This window comes from Ochlerotatus camptorhynchus, unplaced genomic scaffold (assembly GCF_037179485.1).
Source record: "Ochlerotatus camptorhynchus isolate MF236.1 unplaced genomic scaffold, CSIRO-AGI_Acam_v1.1 ptg000367l, whole genome shotgun sequence".
NCBI classification, from domain to species: Eukaryota; Metazoa; Arthropoda; class Insecta; order Diptera; family Culicidae; genus Ochlerotatus; species Ochlerotatus camptorhynchus.
The window spans coordinates 4,386,149-4,399,230 of record NW_027040855.1 but is presented as its reverse complement, the minus strand read 5'-3'; the positions used below and the strand labels follow the sequence as shown (position 1 = coordinate 4,399,230).

The window sequence follows — 13,082 nt, the reverse complement described above, 5'->3', positions numbered from 1 at the left end:
GCCACTGCTGAATCGAGACCAGTTACATCTGCTAATCCTCCCAATCAAACAACAAACCTGATCAACTCCACTTCAATTACACCTCAGCAACAAACCACTGGGCAACCTGGACCATTATCCGTATCAACCGGTTTCAATTCACTCAAGGTTGCTCGAAAAGAGCCTCAGCTGAAAATTGACGGACACCAAGTTGCATACTACGTGACACCTTTCGCACCAGATCAAACCGAAGTAGCTATTCGGGATCACATCTGTGATATTACCAACGTCGACCCCTCCATGGTGAAAGTAGTAAAGCTAATTCCCAGGGGTAAGGATCAGCGTGACCTAACATTTGTGTCCTTCAAAGCCACTGTACCAAGGAACGCTCAAACCGTCGTTGAGGATACATGGTACTGGCCAGAAGGAGTCGAAATCCGAACCTTCGAATCTCGTGAAAAAAACTACTCGAGCTCACGATCATCAGGAAACACTTGATTGACAAGCAACGTGTTATCGCTGCACACACCTGTACCAATACTTACAAGCTGCTCACATCGGACGTCGTCGTACTCAATGTTCCTGTCAATCCAGTACGCACTGCCTGTCACCTTATGGAAGCCCCTAAGCCTATCGACCCAGTCGCGCTTGCTGGTTCCTGTCATCTTAGCCGTTCTGGACCTGCGGTCGAAAATGGTGATGGGGGCTTCCAACCTCCTTTTTCAGGCAAGTATGTGTTCGATAGAATCATTCCATTGCCTGATGACTTTTCGTGTTCCAGCACAGCATTTCGCCTCTCCGATTTCATCAAAGCTTATCATCACACGAATAAACTCTCCAAACCAGAATGCACGGCCTGTTGCCTAATGGAAGCCCCTGATCCACTCGACTCAGTCGCGCTTGCTGGTTGCTGCCATCGTAGACGTTCTGGCCCTGCAGTTGTGCTTGGTGACGGGGTCTTCCAACCTTCCACTTCAGAAGGATTGCAAGAACACTGCATCTTGCCTTCGCCTGACGATATTGGATGCAGACACGGCGAACCTAGTGAATGTTCTACTCCATGCATCGATGACATCTCTAATGGCCTATCACCGATACCAGAACGCACTGCCTATTGCGTTATGGAAGCCCCTAGCCCTCTTGACCCAGTCGTGCTTGCTGGTTCCAGTCGCCTCAGTCGTTCTGGCCCTGTGGTTGAGAGTGGTGACGGGGTCTTCCAACCTCTTGACACTGGCAAGTATGCGTTTAATAGAACTGTTCCATTGCCTGATGTGCCTGCATGTTCCAGCTCAGTAACTCGCCACTCTGATGATCTCCACCAAAACTTGCGAATCTACTACCAGAACGTGCGTGGACTAAGGACAAAAATTGACGACTTCTACCTGGCTGTTGGCGAAAAAGAATACGATGTCATTGTTTTGACGGAAACGTGGCTTGACGAGTGCATCTTTTCATCGCAGCTATTCGGGAATAATTTTTCTGTCTTTAGAACTGACCGCCAACCACTCAACAGTAAAAAAAAGTCAAGGAGGTGGAGTTCTCATAGCTGTTTCTACACATCTTAGTAGCTGTTTAGATTCATCAACCATTTGCAAATCACTAGAGCAAATTTGGGTGAGAATTGATATGAATGGTTGCATCATCAGCGTCGGAGTTATTTATATTCCACCCGATCGGAAAAACGATCTCAACGATATTCAACTGCACATAGACTCAATTGGTGCGGTCGCCGCTGGTCTAGGAGCTAACGACATGGCTCTTCAGTTTGGCGATTACAATCATTCAGATGTATTTTGGATATCAAATAAAAACGGTTACTCTTCTGTGGACATGGATCGTTCCCGTCCTTCAACCGCCAGCTGCGCATTGGTGGACGGATTCAACTTGCATGGATTATCGCAGCTCAACCAGATTGCAAATTCAAAAGGCCGCATCTTCGATCTAATACTTGCAAATGACATCGCTTTGCCTAATTGTACGGTTTCAGAAGCCATCGACCCACTGACTTCTATTTATTGATATTCATCATCCAGCCATAGAGGTTGCATTATCCCATACGATCCCAGTTTCATACGAAGCGGTGCATGATAACACCAGTTTCAATTTCCGAAAGGCTGATTTTGCTGCGATGAATCAAGCTCTACTTGCTATCGATTGGAGTTACCTTAATTCATTCCAGAACTTGGATGATGCTGTGGATTTTTTCACGAACGCTGTAAGCAGTATTATCGCTGAACATGTACCTCTTGCTGGAGCTGCACAGAAACCACCCTGGTCAACCAATCGCTTGCGAATGCTTAAACGCCACCGTTCTTCGGCCCTTCGAAAATATTGCAGCAGTCGTTCGTTGCACTTAAAACTACAGTTCAATCGTGCAAGCCGAGCATACAGGAACCACAACCGTTTCTTGTACGCTCGGTACATAATTCGGATGCAGCGCAACCTACGTACCAATCCGAAGCAATTTTGGTCGTTTGTCAAATCTAAACGTAACGAAGAGGGTCTTCCTTCGTCAATGTATCTAGGAAATCTCTCTGCTGACTCAACTGCTGAAAAATGTAAACTCTTTGCATCCCAATTCAAAGTGTCCTTCAATAATTTCGCTGCGCAACCTGCTCAAGTTGAAGAGGCAGTTCGAGATACTCCACAGGACGTCTTGGACTTCGACAATTTCTACATCGATGAAAATGAGGTTGCGAGGGCAATAAGTAAACTGAAATTCTCGCTATTTGTTGCACCTGACGGAATTCCTTCAGCGATGCTGAAAAGATGTACTTCTGCGCTATGTCAACCTTTGATGAAACTCTTCAACCTTTCGTTTCAACAAGGAGTGTTTCCCTCGAATTGGAAGTCATCATTCTTGTTTCCAGTTTTCAAAAAGGGGGATAAACGAGATGTCAGCAATTACCGTGGCATAACCTCCTTGTGTGCATGTTCAAAGGTATTTGAAATCATCGTGAACGACGTTCTTTTTGCCCGCTCTAAACATTACATTTCGGTTGATCAGCATGGATTCTATCCAAAAAGGTCGGTTGCTACAAACCTTGCTGAATTTACCTCTCTGTGCATTCAAGCAGTCGATTCTGGGAAGCAGGTGGACGCTGTCTACATGGACCTGAAGGCTGCTTTCGATCGGGTTGATCATAACATCCTTCTGAAGAAGCTGGAGAAGATTGGTGTAACGTCTGCTTCAGTGGATTGGTTCAGGTCGTACCTAACCAACAGATCCTTGTGTGTAAAAATCGGTTCAAGTCAATCGGAGATGTTCGTTAATCAATCTGGCGTACCACAAGAGAGCAACCTGGGACCACTGTTGTTCTCCTTGTTTATCAACGATGTGTCACTGATTCTGCCACCGGGAGTGCGACTTTTCTATGCTGATGATGCTAAAGTCTACGTCATTGTAAACAGCTTTGAAGACTGTCTCGAACTGCAGAATATCTTGAATTCCTTCGAAAACTGGTGCACAAGGAACTGTATGACTCTCAGCATCGAGAAATGTCAGGTAATCACGTTCAGCAGAAAGTTCAAGCCAATCGTATATCCATATTCGTTATCCGGGCAACCTCTAGCGCGGGTACAACGTATTCGAGACTTGGGAGTTAGTCTCGATCAAGAACTCACTTTCCGGTTCCACTATGATGACATCATCTCTAGATCAAACAGGCAGCTTGGATTCATTATGAAAATTGCTAGTGGATTTCGTGATGTTTTCTGTTTGAGGTCATTGTACTGTGCTCTAGTACGGTCAATTCTGGAATTTGGAGCAATCGTTTGGTGTCCTTATCACGATAGTTGGATTACACGAATCGAATCTGTACAGAGGAAGTTTGTACGTTATGCTTTCAGGAACCTTCCATGGCGTCATCCTCAGCATCTGACACCATACCAGGATCGTTGTCAACTACTCGGAATAGAAACGCTGAAAAATAGACGTCAAGTTGCTCAAGCGATGTTCGTCGTTAAAATCCTCAGGAATGACATTGATTCACCATCCTTACTAGCAAGAATGAATATCTACGCCCCTGAACGTTTACTACGACGACGAAATTTCCTACAGTTTGAACCCCGCAATACCCTATATGGACAGCATGATCCGGTTAGATTTATGTCAGCTACCTTTGATGAAGTTTTTCATTTATTCGACTTAAACGTACCGGTGTCCACGCTGCAACGACGGTTTACTGACCATTTTCGTAATACTTGACTAAATTTGTGTAATTTTATTTATGTTTATTTGTATGAACCCTACATTATGTTATTCATTAAGACAAAGAAGTGTCAAATGAATTATATCAAATAATAATAATAATAATAATAATAATTTCTAGATAAATTTTAAGTGTTGGTTTAGCCAAGTTGGTAGCGTCGACGTTTTCCATTGCGGTCGCCATAAGGTCGAGTCCAGGTCCCGGTGCTAGTAAATTATGTGTTTAATTAAATCCGGCGATGACAAACGTTCAGAATAATATTAATCCGGTAAGTTTCTAACACAATATTTAACTCTACTATGCGACAAAGCTGTAAAGTTATTATTTAGTAGTTGGGAAAAAGTTGATTAAGCGCATTTTAACTTCATGCTCAGCTTAAATAGCTGAATATCGGCTGAGTAGACATGTAAATAAATATGGGATTAAGATCTATCTAAGCCCAACAAACAATCGCTTATTGAAGAAACGATTTCTTACGATTTTATTAAACTGCATGCTCAATAATACTTGTACTATTTTTAATTATAACTTCTGTTCAGACTTTGTTCACACACGTCTGGAGAATCTATTGAACAACAACATTGATCTACTTTGTGTTGTATAAGGTGTATCAAGAAGCCGAATTAATTACATGAGTTGTAACAGAGCTTATCGATCAAACGATTAATTATTCAGCGTTTATTAGACATCATTGCTTCCTGAAACAGCGATGTTGTATACGCTTTGATGAAGGTCAAGTAACGTTTAATTAGACACTATTAAACATTTACTAAACGATTACACTAGTTTACAAATAAAAGTAAAAAGATGACCTTGAATCTTTGACCAATGATTATTATGTAAAATCGAGCGCTGAATCCAACAATGTAGTCAAAAAAGGAAGGATGTGTTTACGAAAATACAAATATCTCCGTTTGTAATGAGACTATATCAATTATTTTAACGCCAAATTAAAGGTAAGAGAATTTTCTTTCGATCAATTGCCAGAGATATTAGTGGTTTGTTGTTGATAATAGTTTGTTTATTGTTATTTTTTTTATATTTTTCATTTTTCTAAGAAAAAAATAATTTCTGATAAGTTTTAAGGCAGTGTAAATAAAAATGTTTGTAGTGGTTGTACCACTAATCTCCCTGAAAATGATGTTCTAACGATCGTAAGCAAATTTTATCACCTTTAATTAGAAGTTAAAATAATTGATATAGCTTTTCACACATTTTTTTAAAGTGTAATTTCCATTTTAACTATATCTCGAAAACTATCCTACTGAGTTCTTTTAGACTACATTTTTGGATTCAGCGCTCGATTTTACATGGGAAATGACCATCAGCGTACAAAGTTCAAATATGCTGTAAACTAGTGTTATTCAACTGCTGGAAAATTTACCCGACAATAAAAACGGAAGACAATCCAACAAACCATTTGTGCTGTTTAAGGGCTGAATAAGCTATTTTTTAGCTGAAGAAGCATATTTTTGCCTGAATAAGCTTTTATTCCGCTTTCAATGTTTGTTGGGAAGGAATGGTTGTTTCTTAAGTTGTTGTTTTCATGATTCTAACGAGGAACGTACCACACAGATATTAGAAAATGTATTTATTACACACATACCCACTTTCAACAGCTGAACTGTTCGGTAAAAATCAGACTTCTCAATTTATTAGATTAAAAGCATCAACACAAGGAAAACTGCACGACAATGGAAAGACTCGATTGTTTAAACAAGGCTTTTTTTCCTTGATTTGTTTTCCGTCGAGCACCAATGCTACCGGCAGCTCCCACACCTGGGCAGTTATACGTCAACAAAAGGCGTCACATTTAGTTTGACATTCCGTTGTCATAATTGGTGAGGGGCATTCAAATGGAAATTTAAGTTTTAATATAAATAAATTTGAAAATATTTTCATTTCACACTGAAATTTAGACTTGAAAACGTTAAGCCTTTTTAAATTCGCGAGTATGAATGCTGTGAAAATAGCAATAACAAGCTTTACACTGTTTCAATAAATGCATGTGAATTTTTTTAACGCCTACCAAACAATCCATTTCAGTATCCCTCATTGTTTTTTGACGTTTGATAAGCCAGCCCAGATAGCGAGTGGCATTTGCTAACTGGATTGTGCTTTTAGCCCAGTTAACGAACAAGTACTATAGTTAGTTTGCATGGGTGTTTTGTGCTTCGTGAGAGCCCGGCGTATTAAAGTTAAAGGGCGAACACGAAATTATTGCGACACCGAAAATGTCATGCCAATTTTCTTATAATGTTTAGAATCAAACCAAAATTTTAGGGTAGTTTTATACATATATTTACTTCAAAAATCAAAAGAAAAGTTAATCGATGGAGCCCTGAGTGTAAAATTGAACGCATTTTCGCTTGATGCCCTCCATCAAAGTCTTTACAGTGTCATCCGGTACCAGTTTCTCAGTTTTTTTTTCCATTTTCTTAACATGTCCTTCTCGTCTTTGACTGTCTTCTTGCTCTTCCGAAGTTCCCGCTTCATTATTGCCCAGTACTGCTCCACCGGGCGCAGCTCCGGACAGTTTGGCGGATTCATGTCCTTTGGAACAAAATGGACAGAATTGGCCTCATACCACTCCAGGACACTTTTAGAATAGTGGCATGATGCCAAATCCGGCCAAAATAGCGGAGCTTCGTCGTGCTGCTGCAAGAACGGCAAAAGGCGCTTCTCGAGGCACTCAGATTTGTAGATCTCGTCATTTACTGTGCCCTTTGTCACGAAAGGCTCACTCCTCAGTCCGCAAGAGCAGATGGCCTGCCAAATGAGATATTTGGAGGTGAACTTCGACATTTTCTTCTTCTTAAATTTGTCGTCCACATCGAACTTGCTCTTGCCGGTGAAAAACTCCAACCCCGGAATTTGCTTAAAATCGGCTTTTATATACGTTTCGTCGTCCATCACACAGCAGCCATATTTTGTCAGCATCTTCTCGTAGAGCTTCCGTGCCCGAGTTTTAGCTGTCGATTGTTGCCGCTCATCGCGGTTTTGGAAGTTCTGTACCTTGTATGTATGTAGTCCAGCTCTCTTCTTTGCATTCTGGACGTAGCTCTGCGACATGCCGATCTTTTTAGCCAAATCACGGCTTGAGACGTTGGGATTTGCTTTAATCATCCGCTTCACCTTTCCCTCCGTCTTTTTGTTCTCCGGTCCCGGTTTTCTTCCAGCTCCTTTGCCGTGGTCCAACGTCAACCGCTCCTGGAACCACTTCAACACTCTGGAGACGGTTGAATGGTGAATGTTCAACATTTTTCCCAACTGCCGGTGCGACAGGTCAGGAAATTCCAGGTGTTTGGAAATAATTTGTTCTCTCAACTCGCGTTGGTTCACCTCCATTTTCGTTGAATCGAAAAACACGACTTCGAGTTTGACAGCATGTCACATCAATGAGAAAGTGTGCAAAATTTGGTTGATTTTTACCCAACGGTAAAAAAGTTATGGCCTGTTGAATGTGTCGCAATAATTTCGTGTTCGCCCTTTATTGTCTCATTTCATCGATTTCAGTCAAGCCACCGAAGCCAGTCTGCGACTACCGCACGCTGAAGGTATGTTTCCCTCCATTGAAGGAACTTTTCCTTGAGCTCCGAGAAGAGCACGGCGACCATGATGCAATCAACTGCTACTGTGAACAAAACTGCGTGGACTCGAAGGTCATCATCGAGAAGACTCAGGTTAGTTGCGGCTACCTACCTACATACTTTTGTTTTAACCTTCATCTCGGCGGTCGTGTAATTGAATTCCTCAGTTATTTGGTTGCGATAACTTATTATTTTTCTTTGGAGGAAAGTTCGGTTGCCCTTAACATAACAAGCTTCATTAAGATGTTGTATGATTTCAAGCGTGACAAATCTCGTTTCAGGAATCACTCTTTCCTTTCTCAACCAATAGCTTTTTTGTGCACTTGTTTTGCACAACGTAGACCGATGATTGATACATGGTTCAACTTTCTCCGCCTTTTCTTTCTCGGCAAACATAGTCTCAAATGTCCTATTTGACAAAAAGGAAACTTGAACTTATCAAGACAAAAGAGCATTTGTTTCATTCGGTCTTTCTTGACAAAATAATAAAGGCATCAAAATAGCAACGCTTTTTATGTTTTCCGCAACAAACAAATGTAGACCTAATTTGATTGGATGCATAAATTACAATTATAATCTGATCACAACGGTTTTGATTACGATAATAATTTATTAACATTATTATTTGTTCCCACTATTTTCAAGATACTCGTTGGCACTCGGAAGCTTCTTGGCAGTAATGGAGGTCTTATCCTGATGAAAAAATATCCCCTCATTCGCTTTAGCCGGCAAGTGCTGTTTACATTCACTGATCTATTGGGTAGGTACTTCAATGTTCAATCTAAACCAAAACAACTTCCGCTTCATACTATTTCAAGCACCCGTTTACCTCTTATCTACCATTTTTATCAACCCTCATTACGAGCTTTCGTTTAGTGATGGAAAACACGTCAATGATGACAGAAACTAATGGTTGCTTTCCATTTCCCTCCCATTATGCGCTAACCTTTAACTCGTCATTTTTCTTCCTTTCTATCCCTATACTCCGTGCACTTTCAACAACAACAATGTCTTATTTTCCGGCAGTTTCCATCGGGGGAACAGCCGGCTTATTCCTTGGCTTCAGTGTCCTGGGAGTGGTGGAAATTATGTATTTTTTTACGCTCCGGCTGATCTGGTATTGCTTGGGCCGTCGCTAATGGGCATGTTGCAGATGTCACATTTCTCTACGCAACAGCATAGCAGCCAGTCGATCCAATAGCATTCAAGTCGGTTGGCCGAGAAGACAGCGACACAGAACAGCACTCATTAAACGCTGAGGTTTGTCTGTGCAACGGCCCTTGGCTATCCATCGCTTCCACCAATACCGCATAAAGGACGTTCCGATGCGGCTGATTCCGAGATAATCACTTGGCCGCTACACTGGGTTGGAAATGAAGAAAACGTTAACAAGTGTTTCGCATCGCGAAAGATAGTGGAAAATAGTGCTACAGTCACACAGTCAGTGTATTATTCAGAAAACATATAAAAACAGCAATACATAATACATTATAATTATAATATCAGTGCCAACATTTCAAAGGGGCGTAATTGCATTTGTAAACAATGACTTTCGTCTTCGATTTCTCGCGAATGAAAGCTCACTCATGAAAATGAATGATACCAGCAGGTAGAGGAATGTTTCCTGTCCCAGCTAGCATTGGTAATTTGGAGGGGTGGGCTTTTATTTGCGAGCAATCGACGGCTAAAGCCATTGTTTACAAAAGCAATTACGCCCCTTTGAAATGTTGGCACTGATATGATACAAAGTAATATAGGGTGTAACACTACTTCAGCATATGGGGCCCATTCCCATCATACGTTGCAAAAACAATAAAACCAGCAGTTACATCCAACAGTCATGCATCAAATTCGTGGCTCACGATTTGAATTAGCATTATTTGATGCCCTCGAAGCTCTGAATCATACACGGCCAATGAGGAACGACCAAATTTGAGATGAGTTTACTCATAAATCGCATAAAGTGCAGGAACGCAGTGATAAGGAAATTTGCCTCATGTTTTTCCAGGTTTATCCAGGAAAAAACCCCGAATAAGAGAAAAGTCAAAATTGGATTCACTCAGTCTATTGGTACTACTCCTAGACTGAGTACAATTTTCGTAAATATTCCTCATTTTCTGGCATATTTTTGAGGTTTTCCATAGGAAAACATAAGCCAAATTGACTCATGAGCTCCTGCACTTCTGGTGATTATAAGTAGGTTACACTGAAATTCGGGTCGGTCACATTGGCCGTGTACGTACTTATATTTTAAGGTGCAATTTACTGCAAAAATACTACAACAGGCGTCATTATCATTCTCCTGTCTTTGAACATAAAGTGACGACAGCTTTTTGCAAACTGAATTGATTCGTCGATAAGAACAGGGTTTGAAATTTTGGAAAATGCTCCAAAGTAAATTCCATCTTGAGAATACATCTAGCGTTCAGAATCATAAGGGCCTAACTGCGATGATACATTCTCTTTATCGATTTTTTCTCGTCGCATTATCATAGGTTCTTCTTCTTCATCTTCGCATATCAGCTTATTGCTTGTTAGTGTTCTACACTCAAAAAATATTGAAATCTAAATAGTATAAAAGTTACGCTAAATCTCAACTCTCCGTACCGACGCAAAGGTCGGTATAAAGGGATAGAATGCAATCTTGGTATAAAAATGGTTTATCCCTGCAATAGTATAAAATCGAAATATACATGCAATGCATACATATGGTTTATTCTAGGGAATATATTTTCTGCTTCCTTTTTGTTTCATGTTTAATATTATTGTTTTCAAATCAAAATTAATGTTGTGTTAGGAAGGTTCCTTAATTATTTTTTTTTATATTTATTATTATGAAAAACACGTACAGTTTTGAAATGTTCATTTGGGCAAACTCGTACTAACGCAGTCTTACTAAAAAAGAACTAACTGTCTAGCTGATCACATGCGTAGTAGACTTTCGTTAGTCAAAGCTCTCCACCAGATCCCGACACGTTCTCACCATATGCGAGCCCAATAAGTCCAACCCGCTGTCCTCATATTTGGTGGTATTGTCGACACAGCGCCACCAATATGATAAAGCTTGCGGTGTTTCAATGCATTGAGCAGCTTCTGTTATGTTAGCAGACTCTGACCTTGACCGGATGATTCGTCAAAAATGCTGTGAGAACCACATTTTGACCAGTGGGATATCCATCGCTGGGAGGCAACGTCCCGAGCGAAGGTTGAACGCGTCCACAGAAGCGATATTCCATTCGCAGTGCTGTCCTTATACAGAGGTGTATCCTGAAGGAACATTCGGATAGGCCTCGATTGATTTGACGACATGACGGTGGGCGATCGGATTGATCACCAGATCGGATTACTCGATTTTGATGAAGATCACGTTCGGAATGTAATATCTGGGGATGAGAAGCGAAGCAGGATGTTTTACACGAGCTTTTCTCGGGAACTAGAGGTAACATCGATTGAGCAAATTACGGTCTACCGCCGGGAATATAGAATGATCTGGATACTGCAACGATCAATTCCTTTCAAGCGATGGTCTTTAATAATAATTTTTAAAAATACTACTACTCTACTATCCTGGCACACAAGTCGTGCTATCCAAATCAGTAGGATTGGAAATAGTCAAACAATTATAATTTGAATTGCATTTATATAAAACACCAACCGCACGACACCAACGCGAGATAATAGCAACAAGAAAATGATTACGAACGACTACGAGCGCCGTCGCGTTTGATTTTGTAATTGTTTATCATTTTAGTATACACTGATCGAATTCCACTACGATAATCGGACTTAGTTTAATTTTGACATTTTGATTAACCATAATAAATAAAATTTAATCTTTATTCGTTTTGTAATATTTTTGAGTGTAGATGCATATCCACAGTTATTAATTGAGAGCTTTCGATGCATGCACCATTTTTGCATTATTATTATTGTGTGGCAAGTATTTTTTTGCTCTATGCCCAGGGAAGTCAAGAAATTTTCCAACCCGAAACATTCCTCTAGACCAGACCGGAAATCGAGCACAGCCACCTCCAGCATGGTCTTACCACAGACAAACAGACATAACACTCACAAGTTGTTCATCGAACAAGCCTTTAACGGTCAATTTAAAAGTATCTCAGTTGGTAGTACTGCCACTTGTGGCGCACATAGTCAATTCCCTTGCGTTTGACGTTTACACACTACCGCCATCTGTTCAGCGTACTACCCACCACAGTGTACTCAACAGATGGCGGTAATGTTTTAGCGACGATGTTTTACAATGAGAAATATTCAATGTGTTATGTCTGTTTGTCTGTGGTCTTACCAACAATCAATACGAAACTAACGATTTTAAATTGGCTCACTACTTGACTACCCTATTGGTCCCAAGCAAACGATTAACGTATCCCATTCTAGTCGAAATTCTAGTACTACACTATGTTTGTTTTGATTCGCTATAAAAGTTTGACAGATAAAATGAGGGGTTCGTAAATTTTCCTATGTTTCGAGGGGTGAATCGATTAGCTTGGGACCGAAGATAGTACCAGAGCTGAGGCAAAAAGTTGAACAAGTTATTTCGGGACCTTCTAGTCTTAGAGTTACCTCTATGGTCTTACCATAGAGGTAACTCTAAGACTAGAAGGTCCCGAAATAACGTGCTCAGCTTTTTGGCTCAGCTCTGGTACTCTCTTCGGTCCCAAGCTAATCGATTCACCCCTCGAAACATACACACTAAGATTTTTTTACAGGTGTCAGTATTTTTTTACTGGGTTTTTGAATTACTGAAAAAATCGGTAAAAATTCAAATGACCGTTATCCATAAGGAATCAATTAAATCGACCAATTTTATTTTCTATCATTAAATGGGGTTAACAGAACTAAGAATGTACAAGTTCAGAACAAATTTTCTCATAAATAATTTGTCCACAGATTTTTAAACTTTTACCGAACAGTTCCGCAATTCAAAAACTCGGTAAAACCGTACTGACTCGATTAGTGTGTAGGAAAAACCAATAACCCCTCATTTTATCTGTCAAACTTTCATAGCAAATCAAAACAAACATTGCGTAGTACTATAATTTCGACTAGAATGGGATACGTTAATAGTTTGCTTGGGACCAATAGGCTAGTCAAGTAGTGAGCCAATTTAAAATTGTTAGTTTCGTATTGACTGTTGGTCTTACTTTGTAGCTACGCCTTTATCGACTGAGCTAAGGGAGGCCCCCATTATCACAGTTCAGTGAACCAATTTTTCAGAAATTATTAGCAAGCAAAAGCAAAATCAGACGCACCGAGAAATGTTAATCCAGCAGAGTTATTA

At 40.4% G+C, this 13,082-nt stretch overlaps 1 protein-coding gene across 1 annotated transcript in view; it reads left to right on the top strand.

Moving 5' to 3' along the window:
- Positions 1-8,960, top strand: part of LOC135709891 (sodium channel protein Nach) — a 44,684-nt gene extending 35,724 nt beyond the window's left edge. The window contains exons 5-7 of the mRNA XM_065232340.1: positions 7,707-7,873; positions 8,426-8,540; positions 8,807-8,960. Coding sequence (XP_065088412.1) covers positions 7,707-7,873; positions 8,426-8,540; positions 8,807-8,919 — 395 coding nt within the window. The 3' untranslated portion in view covers positions 8,920-8,960. The remainder of the gene's footprint in view (positions 1-7,706; positions 7,874-8,425; positions 8,541-8,806) is intronic.
- Positions 8,961-13,082: the final 4,122 nt, after the last annotated feature.